General features: G+C 43.5%; 1 protein-coding gene across 1 annotated transcript in view; it reads right to left on the reverse strand.

Annotated features, from left to right (window-relative positions):
* Window positions 1-22,323, reverse strand: part of LOC111954185 (kinase D-interacting substrate of 220 kDa B-like) — a 52,505-nt gene that overhangs the window by 11,944 nt on the left and 18,238 nt on the right. Inside the window, 12 exon segments of the mRNA XM_070435937.1 lie at window positions 2,029-2,264; window positions 2,547-2,725; window positions 4,865-5,027; window positions 6,184-6,328; window positions 13,595-13,683; window positions 13,955-14,192; window positions 17,478-17,618; window positions 18,501-18,790; window positions 19,297-19,319; window positions 19,321-19,446; window positions 19,556-19,721; window positions 20,217-20,396. Of these exon segments, the coding sequence (XP_070292038.1) occupies window positions 2,029-2,264; window positions 2,547-2,725; window positions 4,865-5,027; window positions 6,184-6,328; window positions 13,595-13,683; window positions 13,955-14,192; window positions 17,478-17,618; window positions 18,501-18,790; window positions 19,297-19,319; window positions 19,321-19,446; window positions 19,556-19,721; window positions 20,217-20,396 (1,976 nt within the window).

Consider the following 22,323-nt stretch of genomic DNA (forward strand, 5'->3'; position numbering starts at 1 on the left):
GAGAGAGCGGGCATGCCTTCATTGTGAGGATGAGAATAATGTTTTTGATGTCACTGCGGCGTTCAGTGTTTTTTTGGACAGTTGGATGCTGTAATAGCAGGGTCAATGTTTCTGTGTTTCTAGTTTCTCTGTGTGTTTGTGTCTGTGTACAGAGCTCTAAATTATAATTTTTCATTGGCCAAATTAAAAAAGTTAGGAGCACCACATGAAATCTAGGAGCACCACATGAAATCTAGGAGCATATACAGCATACACAGCCTATATCGGGCTTATATGAATTCTAGCTGCTTTTGAAGGACATGTTGAGCCCTAGAAACTAACATGTAACATTGTAAAGAAATTTGGTTATTATAAAAGCTACAATTTTGATAGGAATAACTGTCATTGAAATGACAAAATACTATGTGTAATAATAGGTTTCTACATTGTGTTAAAGCTCGATTTTCCTATTGAGATGGATTACATTGAACAGTGTACACTGTCTCTTAAAAACGTCAGATTTGTGATGACAACACGCAAGAGATATGTAATTCATTCATTGCTATGATCATTGATCTCCTGWAGAAGCTGTCCCTTTTCCTATCGGTGACCCCAAATGTTTGGATATACTGGTAAAGTTACCAGGTTGTTAGCTAGCTAGCCAATGAGGTAATATGACTGAACAATGTGTAAACAAGTGGTTAACGCACAAGTAGTTTTACAACGGCCCACGACATGGTTTATGAATGTAAAAGTCGGTCCCGGCGATTTGCTACAGATACAAATGTTGCCCCGGTAATATGGGTCAAATCTTTTGACCTGGTTGGGCTAGAAGCAAGCCGTTTTCTCTGTAGTAATGGAGCAACCATAACCCTATCGAATCAGCTGTTTTCTCTAGGGCACTCATACACTTTCAGTACAGGGAAGCCTTATCACTACAACAATTATCTGGGAGATTTGTTTCCTAGTCGCACAGTGCTTTCAAAATAAAACTACTGGTCGCACAGAAAAATATTTTGTCGGATATGAGACCAAACTCGGTTGCACTTTAGAGCCCTGTCTGTGTGTGTGTCTGTGTGGGAGGTTGTCTGACAAAGAAAGAGAAAGGGAGAGTGGAAGCATGTTTCTGCAATAGGGGGTGGGTTATCTGGTGAGATGAACATCTCTGATAGAATCCGAATCGGAATGTTCTGATGTTCAAACAACCCAAATCAGAAGGTTCAAACAAGCATATATAAGCTAATGAAATTTGAAAGGAAAATCATTTCTCTCTCTATAACATGGTTATACATCCATTCTAGATGAACTATCTCTACTCACTACCTCTAATACTTACGAGTCCACTGCTCGGATCCCGGGGAAAGCCACTTTTAAGTGGGAATGGGCGTGGTGGAGGAGCATGAACAGGGAAACTGCCCACATACTGGCGTGGCAGCTGGTAAACATGATGGGGAAAATATGGCTGGAGGGAGGGGAATACCAGGGAGAAAGGAAACACATTTACCATGGGGTGAAATAAAATAAAAATACAACACTTAAATATGAAACCAGCGTAACAATTGAGGTGTCTGAGATATTATGAAATACAGACTGAAGCAAATTAAACAGCAACAGCATGTCAAATACATACATACATGCGTACTTAGTGTACGTATGTATGAATGTATGTATCTATGTACAAACAAGGGGTCACACAGTACAAAACACCTCATCATGTTACAGCACAGAGACTTCAACTTAAATGGGAACTATAAATAACAAGACAGCTCTGCAAATTATAAACCAGAAGTGTCCCACAAAGTGAGAAGGGGGACGATAACAAGGTGGGAAATGTAAGGAATGTGTTGAGGTTCAAAGCCCTTTGTTTGATTACAGAGGCCGTCAGTGATCGCCTACCAGGCAGCATATGACTGAATGAGTTAACTGACACGAGCCAGACGATCTACAAGTGAAACTTTGGTCATTCCGTTTGGAACCAGGCCCTTCTCAGTCCTATATAGAATAGCAATGTCCTTGGCGACATGAGGGTGTTCTTTCTCATACACTCACCCTGTTATAGAAGGGGTGCTGGGGGCCAGCCATACCACTGTAGTTGCTGCTGTGGGGCGGTGGGGACACCAGCCCTGGGGGGTTGAAGTGCCCGTTGAAGGAGGTGGAGGGGGAGCAGGCGGACATGCCTGACTGCTGGCTGTAGACTGAGGTGGGGCGGGGCGCGGCTTCCTGCAGGGGCAGGCTGGGATAGGTCACCGCTCTGATGCTCATCTGTTCCCTGGCAGCACGCACGTCTGGGGGGAAAGAAGAGACAGACAGGTAAAGAGAAATGTGTCATTAAATGTTATAATGTAATTTATAATGTAAAGTCCGGAAAAAAAGTTGGATCTGCACATAGACATGAAACCATAATGACTAACTCATCTGACAAATTCATGATACATTCCAAAATCTGCAAGTTGTTATTCAAGTTGGAAAGAGAATGGATGCCTGCATAATAATACCAAAACGTATTGGAATTATTTGTGTGGAACCCTGATTATTCGGTGACACAAACACAAATATGCTCTCCTCACCTGCGATGATCTCTCGTAGTTTGGGGTCGAGGTTGACGGTGCAGGGTAGGAAGGTTTTGATGTCGCGCGCATTGAGGACAGGTGTCCGAGAGGAGAGGAACACCTCGAAGCTACGCACATCCCCATCAATCTCCAACAGGGGCTCCACGTCTTTAGTGGTCGGAATGTTCTTGGAGATCCTAAAACACCAGAGGTAAGACTGAAGCCTAATGAAGACAGGCGAGGAAAGAGCTACAGCTCTTCTACACTGAAAGGTTGCTTCTTTAGTTTGACATTTTTCGCAGCTGACCAACAATAAAATGTAAATACAAAAACATACATAAAATATATCTATATCCAAAAACAGGGAATAAATTGCAATGAAGAAAATGTCATTTTCCTTTCTAAAAATAATGATTCTGTGAGCTTCATGGATTAGAGTCTTTTGAATGACATATTATTGTATTTGGAGTGACAATGAAGGACATTTGAATCATTCAGGGGCAAAAACGTGAATAGAACATAAGTCATTATTTATATTTGGCAACACCCTTTTACACACGAAAAATCACCCAACTTTATTTTGCAGCGACTAAGCTTCTGTCTGAGAAGTAACTGACATTAAAATACAATAATCCAACCAATGGGATGCAATTATAATGACGATTCAACCAATTTAACTAATCCTTATTGCCCAGTGACTAATCTGACTGTTTCATCACGTCAGAGATTTTATGTGTTCCAAATGGCACCCTGTTCCCTATATAGTGCACTACTCTTGTACAAAAGGAAAAGAAAGGGGGATACCTAGTCAGTGGTACAACTAAACGCATCAACTGAAATGTGTCTTCTGCATTTAACCCAACCCCTCTGAATCCGAGATGTGCTGGGGGGGGGGGCTGCCTTAAATCGACATCCATGTCATCGGTGCCCGGGGGAACAGTGGGTTAACTGCCTTGCTCAGGGGCAGAACGACAGATTTTTACCTTGTCAGCTCAGGGATTCGATCCAGCAACCTTTCAGTTCCTGGCCCAATGCTCCTACCCACCAGGCGACCTGCCGTAGTGCACTATATAGGGAATAGGGTGCCATTTGRGATGTACCTCTCTCACTGGATCAGTGGGAGTAAATGTATTCTTTCTTCGATAATAACTTTTCCACTGTGTCTTTTTGTGAAAATGTAGTTCTTCTTTGGCCTCACATTTTCAGACAGATCATTCAAAATGAAATAAAACCCTCTCTCACGCAACTAAACAGTTCCTAAGTTCTATAATTAGGACAGGTGTTTCAAGAAGACCTTTTAAGGTTGGGAAAGGGTTGGGGATATACAGTAAAAATGGCATACCTCTGCTAGAGGTTTGAGGTGGCCCAGTTTTATAGGTGTAGAGGGGGACTACAGTATATTCCCTCTGCTAGATGTTGAGGGGGGCCCAGTTTATAGGTTAGAGGGGGACTACAGTATAATTACCCTGCTAGATGGTCTTGAGGGTGGCCCAGTTTTATAGGTGTAGAGGGGGACTACAGTATATTACCTCTGCTAGATGGTCTTGAAGGGTGGCCCAGTTTTTATAGGTGTAGAGGGGATACAGTATATTACCTCTGCTAGATGGTCTTGAGGGTGGCCAGTTTTATAGGTGTAGAGGGGGACTACAGATATTACTCTGGCTAGATGGTCTTGAGGGTGGCCCAGTTTTTATAGGTGTAGAGGGGGACTACAAGTATATTACCTCTGCTAGATGGTCTTGAGGGTGGCCCAGTTTTATAGGTGTAGAGGGGACTACAGTATATTACCTCTGCTAGATGGTCTTGAGGTGGCCCAGTTTATAGGTGTAGAGGGGGACTACAGTAATCTTCTGCTAGATGGTCTTGAGGGGGCCCAGTTTATAGGTGTAGAGGGGGACTACAGTATATATACCTCTGCTAGATGGTCTGAGGGTGCCAGTTTTATAGGTGTAGAGGGGGACTACAGTATTTACCTCTGCTAGATGGTCTTGAGGGTGGCCCAGTTTTATAGGTGTAGAGGGGGACTACAGTATATTACCTCTGCTAGATGGTCTTCGAGGGTGGCCCAGTTTATAGGTGAGAGGGAAACTACAGTATATTACCTCTGCTAGATGGCTTGAGGGTGGCCCCAGTTTTTATAGGTGTTAAGAGGGGGACTACAGTATATAACCTCTGCTAATGGTCTTGAAGCGTGGCCCAGTTTTATAGGTGTAGAGGGGAACTTACAGTATATTACTCTGCTAGATGTCACTTGAGGTGCCCAGTTTTATAGGTGTAGAGGGGACTACAGTATATACCTCTCTAGATGGATTAGTTTTACGGGGTCTCTACATTACCTCTCGTAGATAGTCTTGAGGGCGGCCTGGTCAGGGATGCCTTCAGTCTCCTCCAGGAACAAGATGAGCCAGGAGGTCCTGTAGGGCCAGGTCTCAGTAAGGTTGATCCACGATGCCAGGCGGTCCCAGTTAAACATAATCTGATTTGCCCTCAGCAGACGACCTATAGACAGACCAGCATTGTGTAAGTCAGACTGGACAAAACTAACATGCTTTCCTCAATAAAATTCATCCATAATCTGTATGGTTCATTGTGGTTCATGTAGTAAACTCAGTGGGTAAACTTGTGGTAAACAAAGTGTGTGTGTTAGTTTAGGATTTTCATAAATGACATCCCTAATTTAAAACGTCGATACCAGAAGAAGGGGTGTGTGGCTAAAAGGCACTATAGGCGTCTCTCTCCAGAATGCGCTTTGTGCGCATTCATTGTTTCATTGTGTGAATTGTTTGCCCTTTTTCTTCATGTTTATTTTTTTTATATATTTTGCTTCAGCATGCATAGAAGTACAAATGTGCACAAATGTAGGCCTATAAAAGTTCCCATTTGGGTATGTCTGATAGTAGGCCATTTCTTTAACTCAACACCACTTATGACCAGCCGAGCCTCTCAAAGTATTTATTTTGTCACCACACACAGAAAGCCAACAGAGTGTTGTACATCCATTGTGAATGACCATAGTTCCTTACTGTATTTGAAAAATCKTTCCAATATCAGACTTCTCGATGGGCTTAAGTAACCTCTGCGCCTTGGTGTGAAATAGCAACATATTGCTGATTCCATATCTCCAGTGGAAACGTCATAAAATAGGCTATCTGAACACTTCTCTGAACACAGCTGTGTCTGGGAAACAGTGAGGGCCCAGTTGAAACAATGTTGCAAGTTCACTATAGCTCAAGCCAGACAGAGAGAGGCAGCGGAGAGAGATTAATGCTATTGACTGAACCAAATGCCACGCGTAGCAAATGTGATTTATAGAGGATATATTTTCATCAGGATATTTATTTTCATCAGGATATTTTCTTCTTCAAATATAATTTTGGATCTGGTTGATATTTCACATATTTTCAGCAGATCCGAGGTCCATGGCCACCGAGCGTGATCCGACCCGGGATCCAAGGGTCAACTACAGAAATGTGGATCCGACCTGTTCGGATCTCAGGTAATCGGGTTCGGGTATATCTGTGAAGACCTCTAGTGTGTGTGTCTGTGTGTGCGCATGTGCATGCGTACATGCGCACATGTGGGTGTGCATGTGTGTGTAGGTGTGTCCATATGTGTGTGTGGACGCGTGAGTCAACGTGGGTGTGTGTTGACCCACCTGTGACAGAGACGATGTTGAGCAGCCTCCTCATGGTCTGGGGGCTGATGTCACTGAACCAGTCTTCTGTCACCAGCAGCTTGCTCAGGTCAAAGGACATCTGCCGTGTCACAGTCCTCTGCATCTGACGTCGCCGGTACGTGTCCTATGCAGAGACATATGGTTGGGAGGTATCCAGATTACCATACCGGGGTGTAGGGTATTACCGGAAGTGCACAAAAGGGGCGCTATTTACAAAAATATATATAACAGTAACATATATTATAATAATAGATATATGGTTGGGCATTATATACACAGTTCATTCGGAACATATTCAGATGCCTTTACTTTTTCCACATTTTGTTACGTCACAGCCTTATTCTAAAATTGATTACAACTTTGTTTCACAATCAATCTACACACAATAACCCATAATGACAAAGCGAAAACAGGTTTATAGAAATGTTTGCAAATTTATGAAAAAAATATTTAAAAAATACCTTATGTACATAGGTATTCAGACCCTCTGCTATGAGACTCAAAATTGAGCTCAGGTGCATCCTGTTTCCATTGATCATCCTTGAGATGTTTCTACAACTTGATTGGAGTCCACCTGTGGTAAATTCAATTGATTTGGAAAGGCACACACCTGTATATATAAAGGTCCTACAGTTGACAGTGCATGTCAGAGTAAAAACCAAGCCATGAGGTTGAAGGAATTGTCCGTAGAGCCCCTGACACTGGATTGTGTCGAGGCACAGATCTGGGGAAGGGTACCAAAAATATTCTGCAACATTGAATGTCCCCAAGAACACAGTGGCCTCCATCATTCTTAAATGGAAGAAGTTTGGAAGCACCAATACTCTTCCTAGAGCTGCCCGTCCAGCCAAACTGAGCAATCGGGGGAAAAGGGCCTTGGTCAGGGAGGTGACAAAGAACCCGATGGTCACTCTGACCGAGGAGAACCTTCCAGAAGGACAACCATCTCTGCACCACTCCACCAATCAGGCCTTTATGATAGTAGAGTGGCCAGACGGAAGCCACTCCCCAGTAAAAGGCACATGACAGCCTGTTTGGAGTTTGCAAAAAGGCACCTAAAGMATCTCAGACCATGAGAAACAACATTCTCTGATCTGATGAAACCAAGATTGAACTATTTGGTCCGAATGCCAAGCGTCACGTTTGGAGGAATCCTGGCACCATCCCTAAAGTGAAGCATGGTGGTGGCAGCATCATGCTGTGGGGATGTTTTTCAGCGGCAGGGACTGGGAGACTAGTCAGGATCGAAGCAAAGATGAACAGAGCAAACTACAGGGAGATCCTTGATGAAAACCTGCTCCAGAGTGCTCAGGACCTCAGATTGGGGCGAAGGTTCACCTTCCAACAGGACAATGACCCTAAGCACACAGCCAAGACAAAGCAGGAGTGGCTTCGGGACAAGTCTCTGAGTGTCCTCGAGTGGCCCAGCAAGACCCCGGACTTGAACCCAATCTAACATCTCTGGAGAGACCTGAAAATAGCTGTGCAGTGATGCTCCCCATCCAACTTGACAGAGCTTGAGTGGATCTGCAGAGAAKAATGGGAGAAACTCCCCAAATACAGGTGTGCCAAGCTTGTAGCGTCAAACCCAAGAAGACTCAAGGCTGTAATCGCTGCCAAAGGTGCTTCAACAAAGTACTGAGTAAAGGGTCTGAATACTTACGTAAATGTGATATGTTTTTAATTTTTAATAAATTAGCAAACATTTCTAAAAACCTGTTTTTGCTTTGTCATTATGGGGTATTGTGTGTAGATTGATGAGTAAAAAAAACCAATTTAATACATTTTAGAATAAGGATGTAACGTAACAAAATGTGGAAAAAGTCAAGGGGTCTGAATACTTTCTGAAGGCACTGTACTGTATATGTATTTCTGGGGGAGGGGGATGCACAAAACAACAGGGATCTTGATCCACGAGGGGATTGAATGTCTCTGCTGTAAACAAGAAACTTGCTCTTGACATCAAGCCACTTGGAACATCACACCGTCGTCTATAAACGGTATATCGCCCAAGCTTACACAGAGCAAACACATATTAACATTATATTAACGCATGAGAGGAAACAATCAGATACGGTTTGCTGTTTACACAGTGTTAAACTGTCACATGTAATATAGCATGATATAGATATATATATATAAACTGGGTGGTTCGAGCCCTGAATGCTGATTGGCTGACAGCCGTGGTTTATCAGACCATATACCACGGGTATGACAAAGCATTTATTTTTACTGCTCTAATTACGTTGGTAACCAGTTTATAATAGCAAATAGGCACCTCTGGGGTTTGTGGTATATGGCCAATATACCATGGCTAATGGCTGTATCCTGGCACTCCATGTTGCGTCATGCGAAGAACAGTCCTTACCACACCCCCTCGTGCGATATTGCTTTTATTTATATACAGTGGGGAGAACAAGTATTTGATACACTGCCGATTTTGCAGGTTTTCCTACTTACAAAGCATGTAGAGGTCTGTAAAATTTTTATCATAGGTACACTTCAACTATGAGAGACGGAATCTAAAACAAAAATCCAGAAAATCACATTGTATGATTTTTAAGTAATTAATTTGCATTTTATTGCATGACATAAGTATTTGATACATCAGAAAAGCAGAACTTAATATTTGGTACAGAAACCTTTGTTTGCAATGACAGAGATCATACGTTTTCCTGTAGTTCTTGACTAGGTTTGCACACACTGCAGCAGGGATTTTGGCCCACTCCTCCCTACAGATCTTCTCCAGATCCTTCAGGTTTCGGGGCTGTCGCTGGGCAATACGGACTTTCAGCTCCCTCCAAAGATTTTCTATTGGGTTCAGGTCTGGAGACTGGCTAGGCCACTCCAGGACCTTGAGATGCTTCTTACGGAGCCACTCCTTAGTTGCCATGGCTGTGTGTTTCGTGTCGTTGTCATGCTGGAAGACCCAGCCACGACCCATCTTTCAATGCTCTTACTGAGGGAAGGAGGTTGTTGGCCAAGATCTCGCGATACATGGCCCCATCCATCCTCCCCTCAATACGGTGCAGTCGTCCTGTCCCCTTTGCAGAAAAGCATCCCCAAAGAATGATGTTTCCACCTCCATGCTTCACGGTTGGGATGGTGTTCTTTGGGGTTGTACTCATACTTCTTCTTCCTCCAAACACGGCGAGTGGAGTTAGACCAAAAAGCTCTATTTTTGTCTCATCAGACCACATGACCTTCTCCCATTCCTCCTCTGGATCAATCCAGATGGTCATTGGCAACTTCAGACAGGCCTGACATGCACTGGCTTAAGCAGGGGGACCTTGCGTGCGCTGCAGGATTTTAATCCATGACGGCGTAGTGTGTTACTAATGGTTTTCTTTGAGACTGTGGTCCCAGCTCTCTTCAGGTCATTGACCAGGTCCTGCCGTGTAGTTCTGGGCTGATCCCTCACCTTCCTCATGATCATTGATGCCCCACGAGGTGAAATCTTGCATGAAGCCCCAGACCGAGGTTGATGACCGTCATCTTGAACTTCTTCCATTTTCTAATAATTGCGCCAACAGTTGTTTCCTTCTCACCAAGCTGCTTGCCTATTGTCCTGTAGCCCATCCCAGCCTTGTGGCAGGGTCTACAATTTTTATCCCTGATGTCCTTACACAGCTCTCTGGTCTTGGCCATTGTGGAGAGGTTGGAATCTGTTTGATTGAGTGTGTGGACAGGTGTCTTTTATATAGGTAACGAGTTCAAACAGGTGCAGTTAATACAGGTAATGAGTGGAGAACAGGAGGGCTTCTTAAAGAAAAACTAACAGGTCTGTGAGAGCCGGAATTCTTACTGGTTGGTAGGTGATCAATACTTATGTCATGCAATAAAATGCAAATTAATTATTTAAAAATCAATACAAGTGATTTTCTGGATTTTTGTTTTAGATTCCGTCTCTCACAGTTTGAAGTGTACCTATGATAAAAATTCACGACTCTACATGCTTTGTAAGTAGGAAAACCTGCAAAATCGGCAGTGTATCAATATTTGTTCTCCCACTGTATATATATTATATAATACATACACACACGCGCGCACAACACCCACACAACACACACACACACACACACACACACAACACCACAACACACACACACACACACACACACACACACACACACACACACACACACCTGAAATAAAAGATCCCAGACATTTCCCATACGCACAAAAAAGCTTATTTCCCTCAAATTTTGAGTGAGCATTTTCTAAAATGTTAGTGAGCATTTCTCCTTTGCCAAGAAATAATCAACACCTGACAGGTGTGGCATACTATAAGCTGATTAAAAAGCATGATCATTACATAGGTGCACCTCGTGCTGGAGACAAAAGGCCACTCTAAAATGTGCAGTTTTGTCACACAACACAATGACACAGATGTTTCAGTTTTGAGGGAGCGTGCAATTGGCATGCTGACTGCAGGAATGTTCACCAGAGCTGTTGCCAGAGAATTTTATGTTAATTTCTCTACCATAAGCCACCTCCAACAGCATTTTAGAGAATTTGGCATTACGTCCAACTGGCCTCACAACCGCAGACCACGTGTTATCACTCCAGCCCAGGACCTCTACATCCGGCTTCTTCACCTGCGGGATCGTCTGAGACCAGCCACCAAGACAGCTGATGCAACTGTGGGTTTGCATAAACTGTCAGAAACTGTCTCAGGAAAGCTCATCTGCATGCTCATCATCCTCACCAGGGTCTTGACCTAACTGCAGTTCGTCGTTGTAACAGACTCAAGTGGGTGAATGCTCACCTTTGATGGCCACTGTCACGCTGCAGAAGTGTGCTCTTAACAGATGAATCCCGGTTTCAACTGTACCGAGCAGATGGCAGACAGCGTGTATTTCGTTGTGTGGGCAAGCGGTTTGCTGATGTCAACGTTGTGAACAGAGTGCCCCATGGTGGTGGWGGSGTTATGTTATGGGTATGCATAAGCTGCTGACAATGAACACAATTGCATTTTATCGATGGCAATTTGAATGCACAGAGATTCCGTGRCGAGATYCTGAGGCCCAATGTCGTGCCATTCATCCGCCGCCATCACCTCYTATTTCAGCACAATAATGCACGGCCCCATGTTGCAAGGATTTGTACACAATTCCTAGAAGCTGGAAATGTCTGTTCTTCCAAGGCCTGCATACTCACCAGACATGTCACCCATTGAGCATGTTTGGGATGCTCTAGATCGACGTGTACGACAGCGTGTTCCAGTTCCCGCCAATATCGGTGTCAGAGGAAGGCCCCAAAAATTGTCAAAGACTCCAGCCACCCTAGTCATAGACTGTTCTCTCTCCTACCGCACGGCAAGCAGTACCGGAGCACCAAGTCTAGGTCCAAGAGGCTCCTTAACTGCTTCTACCCCCAAGCAATAAGACTGATGAATCAAATGGCCCCCCAGACTTTTTGCATTGACACCCCCCCTGTTTTTACACTGCTGCTACTCGCTGTTTATTATCTATGCATAGTTGTTACTTTACCCCTGCCTACATGTACAAATTACTTCGACTAACCTGTATCCTTGCACATTGACTCTGTACCGGTACCCCCTGTATATAGCCTTGTTATTGTTATTTTGTGTTACTTTTTATTTGATAATTTATTTAATTTTATTGAGTAAATATTTTAACTCTTAACTCTATTTTCTTAAAACTGCATTGTGGTTAAGGGCTTGTCAGTAAGCATTTCACGGTAAGGTCTACTACACCTGTTGTATTCGGAGCATGTGACAAATAACATTTGATTTGATATCCAGCAACAGCCATTGAAGAGGAGTGGGACAACATTCCAAAGGCCACAATCAACAGCTCTATGCGAAGACGTGTCGCGTTGCATGATGCAAATGGTGGTCACACCAGATACTGACTGGTTTTCTGATCCACACCCCTACCTTTTTATTTGAAGGTACCTGTGACCAACAGTCATGTGAAATCCATAGATTAGTGCCTAATTTATTTGCTTATATGAACTGTAACTCAGTAACCTCACTAATGCTCTTGTGGCTGAATGGAAGCAAGTCCCTGCACCACTGTTCCAACATCTAGTGGAAAGCCTTCCCAGAAGAGTGGAGGCTGTTATAGCAGCAAAGGGGGGACCAACTCCATATTAATGCCCATGATTGCGCTCGATTTTGGAATAAGATGTTCGACGAGCAGGTGTCCACATACTTATAGTCATGTGGTGTACTTATATTTCAAAAGTAGAGAAAATGGGAATATAATGGAAAAATGTGACAAATTGAGTCTGAGATTTGGCATAGGTCCTTGAGTACATAACACCTGGGGTCTCAATAGAATAAGAGGGGCTTGAGTTTAAGGTTAAAGGAGTAATCTGCAGTTATATAACAAAGCGTGACCCGGCTACTGTTTTGGGAAAAAGCTGAAGGATGGGGCTGGAGAAATGTAACCACTCTCAAATTCATAGACAGAGCTAAGGATACAAGGACAGACCATCCATGATATCAAAAGTATAGTTTTAACCCTGATTTGAGGCTATACAGTGTTTGTTTACATTTACGTTGTTTGCAAACATTGGGTTCTCATGGAGTGTGACAGTTGAACTAAACTCATGAGGCATTTATAAGTTATATTCTTCAAGAATCAATGGGTACATATTATTAATTGATTAAGTCCATGGATGTAGCAACTGCAGATCACCCCTTTAAGGTTAGGGTAGGTTCCAGCTGGAGTGGTCGCATTAGTCTGGTGGAAGCAACCTGATCGCTGTGTTCACCATTCTGTTTTACCACACGTATCAGTATGGCCTTTCTCCAATAGATGTGCAGACATAGCATAGGGTCAAACAGTCTCAATGTGGAGGAATGCCAGACTGATGAGTGATATGGAATAGAATGGTGAACACAGCAATCAGGCTGGTTCCACTCACATTAAAGTCACACTGTACTGCACATCATGTGGCTTGGTGGGGGAGAAACGCAGCAGATTGGATTAAGCCTCATTGGATTAAAGTCACAATAAGCGCAGTAGCTGGACAGTCACACTGGGTTCTAAAAACACAATTGAGTCAAGAGATCCTAATGCACAGAAGTTGTAGTTATTTCCTATTGCGTATTTCCAGCTATTGGCTTTTTACTGTCTGCGTCCCAAATGGAGCCCTATTTCCTTTATAGTGCAGTACTTTTGAACAGAAAACAAAAGCAGGGCCCTCTGAAGGGAACAAGTGACAACCTGTTAATGTGTAGACGTGTGGTTATTATATTGATTTAATGATGACACCTCTGAAGTCCTTTGACCATACTATTGGTGACGGGCGGTGTTGACCCATATGCCTGTACTCTTTGGGAACCCAACAGGTTGGGGTCAAGCACCAGGCCACCCACCCACACACACACACACACACTCTCTCTTCTCTCTCTTACCCTGCGGTTCAGGGTTGTCTTGCTGCCAAACTTGGTCATCTCTCCGATGCTGTGCTGGGATAGCTTCCTGTCCAGCTCCTCATGCCAGCCTGGACACAGATATCAACAAAGACAGGAGATGAGAAACCAGACCTAATATTAGCCAATGATTTGACACATACAGTTAAGTGTGTGCCGGTGTACATATCTGAATGCGAAGGTGGATGTGAGTGTGTTAATTTGTGTGTATGCCTGAATGTGTGTGTTCATGTGTGTACATGCCCGTGTRTGTGTGGTCTGAGATTTTTACAGCTCCTTTCATACAGGGCAGGGCGTGTGTGTGTGTGAGTCTGTCTTTACCGTCTGAATGGTTTGGATTACCGTCTGAGTTTCCGGTGTCTCCGTTAGCGGGCGCTGCCACACACATCTTTCTGGCGCTGCTCAACCCCCGGCTGTTGAGGAAGACCGGCAGGTGGACGATGTTTCTCATGTAGTCATGGCCGTTGATGTTGGAGTCCCTGAGCACGCTGTTCAGGTTCTGGTTGATGGCCTTGATGATGATGTGGGGGTCGCTGGCRAAGATGGAGATGAAGGGGCCTTTGGAGAAGAGCACTCTCACCTGGTGGAGAGGAACAGGATACATATTTTTTATTTTTTATTTAGCCTTTATTTAACCAGGAAAAGCCCATTGAGACCCAGCCTCTTTTTCAAGGAAGACCACGCCAAGAAGGCAGCAACTATCAATACAAATCAAATGTTATGTCACATGCGCCGAATACAACAGGTGAAAGTCTTAGTGAAATCCTTACTCACAAGCCCTTAACCAACAATGCAGTTAAGAAAAAATAAGTGTTAAGAAAGTATTAACTAATGTAAACAACAAATTAAAAATAGAAAAATAACAAATAATTAAAGAGCAACAATAAAATAACAGTAACGAGGCTATATACAGGGGGTCCTGGTACAGAGTCAATGTGCGGGGGCACAGGTTAGTTGAGGTAATATGTCCATGTAGGTACAGGTAAATTGACTATACATGTAGTGCCTTAAGGCCGGGGCTCGAACCAGGAACACAACGACAACAGCCACCCTCGATRCAGTGTTACCAATGCAGAGCAAAGGGAATAACTACTCCAAGTCTCAGAGCGAGTGACGTTTGAAACGCTATTAGCGCGCACCCCGCTAACTAGCTAGCCATTTCACATCGGTTACACCAGCCTAATCTCGGGAGTTGATAGGCTTGAAGCACAGCAAAGAGCTTTTGGCAAAACGCAGGAAAGTGCTGTTTGAATGAATGCTCACGAGCGTGCTGCTGCCTACCACCGCTCAGTCAGACTGCTCTATCAAATCATAGACTTAGTTATAACATAATAACACACAGAAATACGAGCCTTAGGTCATTAATATGGTCGAATCCGGAAACTATCATCTCGAAAACCAGACGTTTATTCTTTCAGTGAAATACGGAACCGTTCTGTATTTTATCTAACGGGTGGCATCCATAAGTCAAAATATTCCTGTTACATTGCACACCTTCAATGTTATGTCATAATTACGTAAAATTCTGGAAAATTAGGCGGCCCAAACTGTTGCATATACACTGACTCTGCGTGCAATGAACGCAAGAGAAGTGACACAATTTCACCTGGTTAATATTGCCTGCTAACCTGGATTTCTTTTAGCTAAATATGCAGGTTTAAAAATATATACATCTGTGTATTGATTTTAAGAAAGGCATTGATGTTTATGGGTAGGTACACATTGGAGCAACGATACACACCGCATCGATTATATGCAACGCAGGACACGCTAGATAAACTAGTAATATCATCAACCATGTGTAGTTAACTAGTGATTATGATTGATTGATTGATTGTTTTCTATAAAGATAAGTTTAATGCTAGCTAGCAACTTCCCTTGGCTTGTACTGCATTCGCGTAACAGGCAGGCACCTCGTGGAGTGCAATGTAATCAGGTGGTTAGAGCATTGGACTAGTTAACTGTAAGGTTGCAAGATTGAATCCCCCGAGCTGACAAGGTAAAAATCTGTCGTTCTGCCCCTGAACGAGGCAGTTAACCTACCGTTCCTAGGCAGTCATTGAAAATAAGAACGTGTTAGCCAAAACGAGAAGGCAGTCTTGGCTAATGCTGTAAATGTCTGGGGACTTTAAGTAGCAACCGTCATGCAGACCGGGTATGGTGGTGAAGGAGACCAGACTATAGAGGTAAAGAGGGAGTTTACCCAAAAGGGCTTTGTAGATAAACTCATACAAATGTAGCTTTCTGAGCATATATAGTGAGTTCCAACCCACCATTTGGTACAAGGTGCAATGTTGGGTGAGTGACTTGGCATTTGTAATAAAGCGCAAGGATTCATGATAAACAGAGTCCAGTCTCTGTAAGACAGAGGAGACTGCATGCATATACAACAAGTCACCATGATCAATTACAGAGAGAAAAGTGGCATGAAAAGCTTCTTTCTAGTCATAAGTGGGAAGCAAGTCTTAATAACGAAAATAAAAACCCAATTTCAATTTAAGCTTCCTCACAAGATTATCCATATGAACTTTAAAGKACAACTTGTCACCCAACCATATACCTTGGTAATTGTAGGATGACACTTTCTCAATGGATAAGCCACCAGATGTGACAATGCTAACCTTCTCTGGCTGAGTTCTAGATCTGGTAAAGGTCATGAATTCTGTTTTTTGTACATTCAAGACCAGTTTGAGACCATAAAGAGAGGCCTGCAGTGACTGAAAAGCAGTCTGGAGCTCTTCAAMAGCCTGAACCAGAGAAGGAGCACATGAATATATGACTGTATCATCTGCATATAGATGTAACTTTGCTGGTTGCATCCCATTTCCCAAATCATTAGTACAAATTGAGAACAACACAGGAGCTAAAATAGAACCTAAAATGGGCACACCTCTATTAATCTGAAGAAAGCTATTGTCAGCATATACACATTGTATTCTGTCAGAAAGATAGTTCCGAAACCAATTTACTGCCCCTTCACTGAGACCAATGTTACTGAGTTTAGCTAGCAACAATTCATGGTCAACTGAATCAAATGCCTTAGATGAATCCACAAACAGAGCAGCACAATGTTGCTTTTTATCAAGCGCATTTATGATGTCATTTGCCACTGCCATAAGTGCAGTTGCGGTGCTGGTCTCCGATCTAAAGCCAGAGTGAACCCCACTTAGTATGTTCTGGTGAGGTGTGTGAGAAACAAAGGTGTGTGTGTGTGTGTGTGTGTGTGTGTGTGTGTGTGTGTGTGTGTGTGTGTGTGTGTGTGTGTGTTGGATACAGTATATTAGTTTGTTCTAATCTATTCTAAAACTCTTTCTGCCATAGCTCACGGTTAGCTAATAACTCCATTATCCCAATGTGCAAAAGACATTGAAATCTTAGATTTTGTGACTACTATCAAATGTCTAGATAAATCACTCTAAACGTTTGAGGGATGTTGCTTATTATTACAAAGACATCATGCATAAAAGATCCATTATTTCCTCAGACCAAAGATTTCATTAGTAAACAAGAAACAGCTGGTTCAGATGACTATGTCCCTTGAATATTAGATTAAAGACAATTCTATTACTGTAAATAATAAGAAAAACCATGACAGCTTCTGGAAACTTTGTGACTGATGTATAACTATGTACAGTATAACTAGGTCATCTTTGCTCTCTTGGGAAAGATTGTCTTCAGAAATAACTACATTTGCAGACCAAGGCAACACAAAGGGTGAGGCGGTCCAAACAGTTGGTCAAAACCATTCCGTTCCTGTTCAGAGTGATACTGTATACCCTATCACCCTGTGACTGTATGTTCGTGTGTGTTCATGTGTGTATGTGCCCGAGCGCTGCATGCGTGTGTGTGTGTGTGTGTGTCTTACCGTATCCAGCATCTGCAGTACTTTGTCCTGTTCACAGGAGTCCAGGCCGTCTATGATGACAGCCAGACGCGTCTGGTTCTGAGTGAAGCCATCGATGGTCTTAGCCATCCTCGCCATCAGCTCCACCTCATTCTTCAACACCTGAGGGAGGAGACAGAAAGAGAGAGAGAGAAGGAAGAGAGAAAGAAGGAGAGAGGAAGATTGGCGTGAGAGAGAGAGAGAGGAGAGAGAGGGAAGGAGAGGAGGATGGGTGAGAGAGGAGAGGAGGAAGAGAGAAAGAAGGAGAGAGGAGTATGGGTAGAGAGAGAGAGAGGAGAAGGAGAAGAGAGAGAGGAAGATTGGTGAAGAGAGAAGGAGAGGATGATAAGAGAAAGAAGGAGAGAGGAGAGAGAGAGGATGGTGAGAGAGAGAAGGGGGATGAGAAATGTGAAGGAGAGAGAGAGAGAGAGAGAGAGAGAGAGAGAGGAAGATTGGTGTGAGAGAGAGAGGGGGGGGGGAAGGGAGAGGAGGATGGGTGAGGAAGAAGGAAGGAGGAGGAGAGAGAAGGAGAGAGAGAGTGAGAGGAGGATGGGTGAGAGGAGAGAGAGAGGGAGGAAGAGAAGGGAGGAGAGGATGAGGAGAGAGAGGAGACAAGAGACAGAGAGAGGAGGAGGATGGGTGAGAGAGAGATAAGGAGAGAGAGAGAGGGGAGGAAGGGGGAGGAGAGAGAGCGAGAGATGGAGACAGAGAGAGGAGGAGGATGGGTGAGAGAGATAGAGAAGGAGAGGGGAGGAAGAGAGAGAGAGAGGAGAGAGGGGGAGGAGAGAGAGCGAGAGAGAGAGAAGGAGAGATGGAGACAGAGAGAGGAGGAGGATGGGTGAGAAAGGTCATACTAGCCTTACAAGCCAGTGATATGGTGAGAGGGAGAATCAAACAGGTGTGTGTGTGTGTGTGTGTTTGTGTGTGTTTATGTGTATGCTTTGTGCATGTGTATGTGTTTCCAAGTGCTTGTGCGCATATATACGACTGGCCTTCCATCCCTACCTTCATGAAGCCCTCGCTCTTGAGCTTGTGCATCTTGTTGGCAGCGCTGTGCAGCCTCTTCCTCTGAGAGTTGAGCACCGAGTCGGCCACCTGCCACCAGGTCCGGCAGTTGAGCACCAGTGCCAGGCCCACTGCGCAGGCCATGGCGATCAGCACGGCGTTCACCGTCTGGTTGGCCCCATCCACCTTGAAGACGGCGAGGAGTGCCATGCCGGTGATCAGGCAGCCCAGGATGAAGATGAAGATGACGAAGGAGGGAACGCAGCAAGTTTTCTTCCACTTCTTCTTCCCTAAAATACAATCCATTTTAAAGTACTCAGTATTCATAAAAACATTTGGAAGCAGGAGGTAGGCTACTGACTAAACTTGTGCAACAACAATGTTTATTGTCATTGTCTGTTAGACAACCCTTTGTTCCTAGTTCTTACTGAAAACCACCAGAGTATGTGGTTGGTGTATTTATAAATGTAGTGACCGACAGTGATTTAAAGTAGTGCCAAAAAAGGGGATTCAATCAAGTAAACTGACCTGACTAATTTGTCATTACCTAGTGATTCTCTGCCCACTACCTAGTGATTCTCTGCCCACTACCTAGTGATTCTCTGCCCACTACCTAGATGGGATTCCTCTGCTCATTGCCTAGTGATTACTCTGCTCATTGCCTATCTCTGCTCATTGCCTAGTGATTCCTCTGCTCATTGCCTAGTGATTCCTCTGCTCATTGCTAGTGATTCCTCTGCTCATTGCCTAGTGATTCCTCTGCTCATTGCCTAGTGATTCTCTGCTCATTGGTTACCTTTTGATTCCTCTGTCTTGAAGCCTGAAGAGGCGGGTGGCCATGAAGCCAAACTCCCTCTCACAGGCATCAGACAGGGTGGCTATCATCTCTGCCAGGCTGGTCTCCCCTCCCACACTGGACAGACGGTTGTAGTCCGTGAACAGGAACCTGCAACAGTAAAGGGAAGGGGTGGACATTAAATCAGCGGTCAAACACAAACTACAACTTATAAAGGTACCTGATGGGCAGGACATGGGTGGTTTGTGTGTGTGGGTACCTAACGGGCAGAGCGCGGGTGGTCTGCTCTGGCAAGTCAGGGGGGTTGACAAACATCAGTTTGAGTAGCAGCTCCAGGTAACCGATGTGTCGGGCCAAACGGGTACTTATCACCCACGCCCAGCTCCAGTTCTCACCCTCACGACGACTGCCGAAGTACACCACCACTACACAGAGAGGGGAACTGTTATCTCCTAACTGGATCATTAAAAGCCACCTCCACTACAAAACAAAGGAAGACAAACAGAGTTACTGCGTCAAACTCTTACTGTGTCATTGAAAGTGTTTGGAAAAGCCAGAGAGACAGACAGTTAGAATGAGCTCTTACTGTGTCATTGAAAGTGGCCAATTGTGCACCGCCCTATGGGACTCCCAATCACGGACGGTTGTGATACAGCCTGGAATCAAACCAGGGTCTGTAGTGGCACCTCTAGCACTGAGATGCAATGCCTTAGACCGCTGCGCCACTCGGGAGCATAGGCTACTAGACTATGGGATCCTCGGGACGTCGCTACCCTAAACCTAACCTTAACCATTACCTAACCCTAACTTTGCTTAATCATTTTACATTTCAACGTCAATGGGGGTAGGGATGTACCAACGATCACAGATAGGAACGACTACTAGACCATAGAAAATGGATGACAGAGTGACGGTCTCACCGAAGCAGACATAGAGCAAGGCCAGCAGGCTGAGGGAGACAGCGATGGCCAGCTTGGGGTCGACGGTGAAGCCCAGGACCAGAGCTACAGAACCACACAGCAGCAGGGACATGAACCCCACCAGCCAGGAGAACTGGAACAACGGTTCCACCTGCTGGCCAGCAAACGTCTTCATCTCATCTGAAGAGAGGAAGGAGATGAAAGGAGGATAAAGATACTTATGAGATTGTAGGTTCATTTGTAAAACTCAATCTTATAAGTATCTGATAAAATAATCTGTTAATATTAAATCCAGGCACCACAGGCTAAAATKACATTTTTTGCATCTACTTATCAATTTTGCGATTGTTTGGTATTTTGACCCATTAATATTTGTTTTTTCAAAAAGTAAAAACAATGTCAAAATGTTGATGATCCATTATTTCAAACCACTACATTGAATCACACATAATTTAAAAGCCCATCTCATAGAGAATGTAACAAACTGGACTATATATAGTAACTTACTTTGAAGAGATGGTGATTTCTAAGTCTAAATTCAGTGTCCTTGTCTTTAACTGCCATTTCCCGGAAGTCAGACTTTTCCTACACTTCAACTCGTGTTTCTCAGCCTCAGAAGTCAGACTTTTCCTACACGCCAACTCGTGTTTCTCAGCCTCAGAAGTCAGACTTTTCCTACACGCCAACTCGTGTTTTCTCAGCCTCAGAAGTCAGACTTTTCCTACACGCCAACTCGTGTTTCTCAGCCTCAGAAGCATCTGCAGTCACCAAATGTTGCGTGGTTATCCTTAAACTTATTCTTCAGACTTATACATAGGGAATTGTTGATACATTGTCAAATTTCTACTCTAGATGACATTCTCTTCAGAAGAATCTTCCAAAAATGACTTTGACATACCTTTCTATAGTATTTTACAGGTAGAAAGAAGTATTTATCCTCAATATGTTACGTATAAGTCAGGTCCTGTAGTATCTTAAGCAATGTTAACAATTTTAAATTAGGCTGACTTCCTCCAGTGTCCAGAAAAATGGATTTGTGTGATATGCAAATATGCACATTTAATTTGCATATTTGTAAACAATATTTCAGATTTTGTTTAATATTAAAAAAACTTATATCTGTGTGTTGTTTGCATTGCTGGTGAAGTTTGGTTGCATTATTGCATTGTTAAAGTACAGTATGTAATGTACAGTATGTACAGTTGAAGTCAAAGTTTACATACACCTTAGCCAAATAAATTTCACAATTCCTGACATTTAATCCTAGTAAAAGTCCCATGTCTTAGGTCAGTTAGGATCACCACTTTATTTTAAGAATGTGAAATGTCAGAATAAGTTGAGTTGAGAGAATTCATWATTTCATTATTAATTCATTATTTCAGCTTTTATTTCTTTCATCACATTCCCAGTGGGTCAGAAGTTTACATACACTCAATTAGTATTTGGTAGCATAGCCTTTAAATTGTTTAACTTGGGTCAAACGTTTTGGGTAGCCTTCCACAAGCTTCCCACAATAAGTTGGGTGAATTTTGGCCCATTCCTCCTGACAGAGCTGGTGTAACTGAGTCAGGTTTGTAGGCCTCCTTACTCACACAAGCTTTTTCAGTTCTGCCCACAAATTCTTTATGGGATTGAGGTCAGGGCTTTGTGATGGCCACTCCAATACCTTGACTTTGTTGTCCTTACGCCATTTTGAACAAAGAGAGAGGATGTGTCAGCACAAGTAGAACTGTCCTAACCGACTTGCCAAAACTATAGTGTTGTTAAACCTTATGGCTGGGTGGCAGTAATTGAGGTAGCTGGATGAAAAGGTGCCAGAGTAAACTGCCTGCTACTCAGTCTAGAGGCTAATATATGCATATTATTAGTAGATTTGGATAGAAAACACTCTGAAGTTTCTAAAACTGTTTGAATGATGTCTGTGAGTATAACAAACTCATATGGGCAGGCAAAAACTGAGAAAAATGCCAACCAGGAAGTGGGAAATCTGAGGTTTGTAGGTTTGCCTATCAATATACGTGGGTGGTTGGTCATTTTGCAATTCCTAAGGCTTTCCACTAGATGTCAACTGTCTTTAGAACTTGTTTTGATGCTGTCTACTGTGAAT

The sequence above is a fragment of the Salvelinus sp. IW2-2015 genome, linkage group LG28, assembly GCF_002910315.2.
Source record: "Salvelinus sp. IW2-2015 linkage group LG28, ASM291031v2, whole genome shotgun sequence".
Classification (NCBI taxonomy): domain Eukaryota; kingdom Metazoa; phylum Chordata; class Actinopteri; order Salmoniformes; family Salmonidae; genus Salvelinus; species Salvelinus sp. IW2-2015.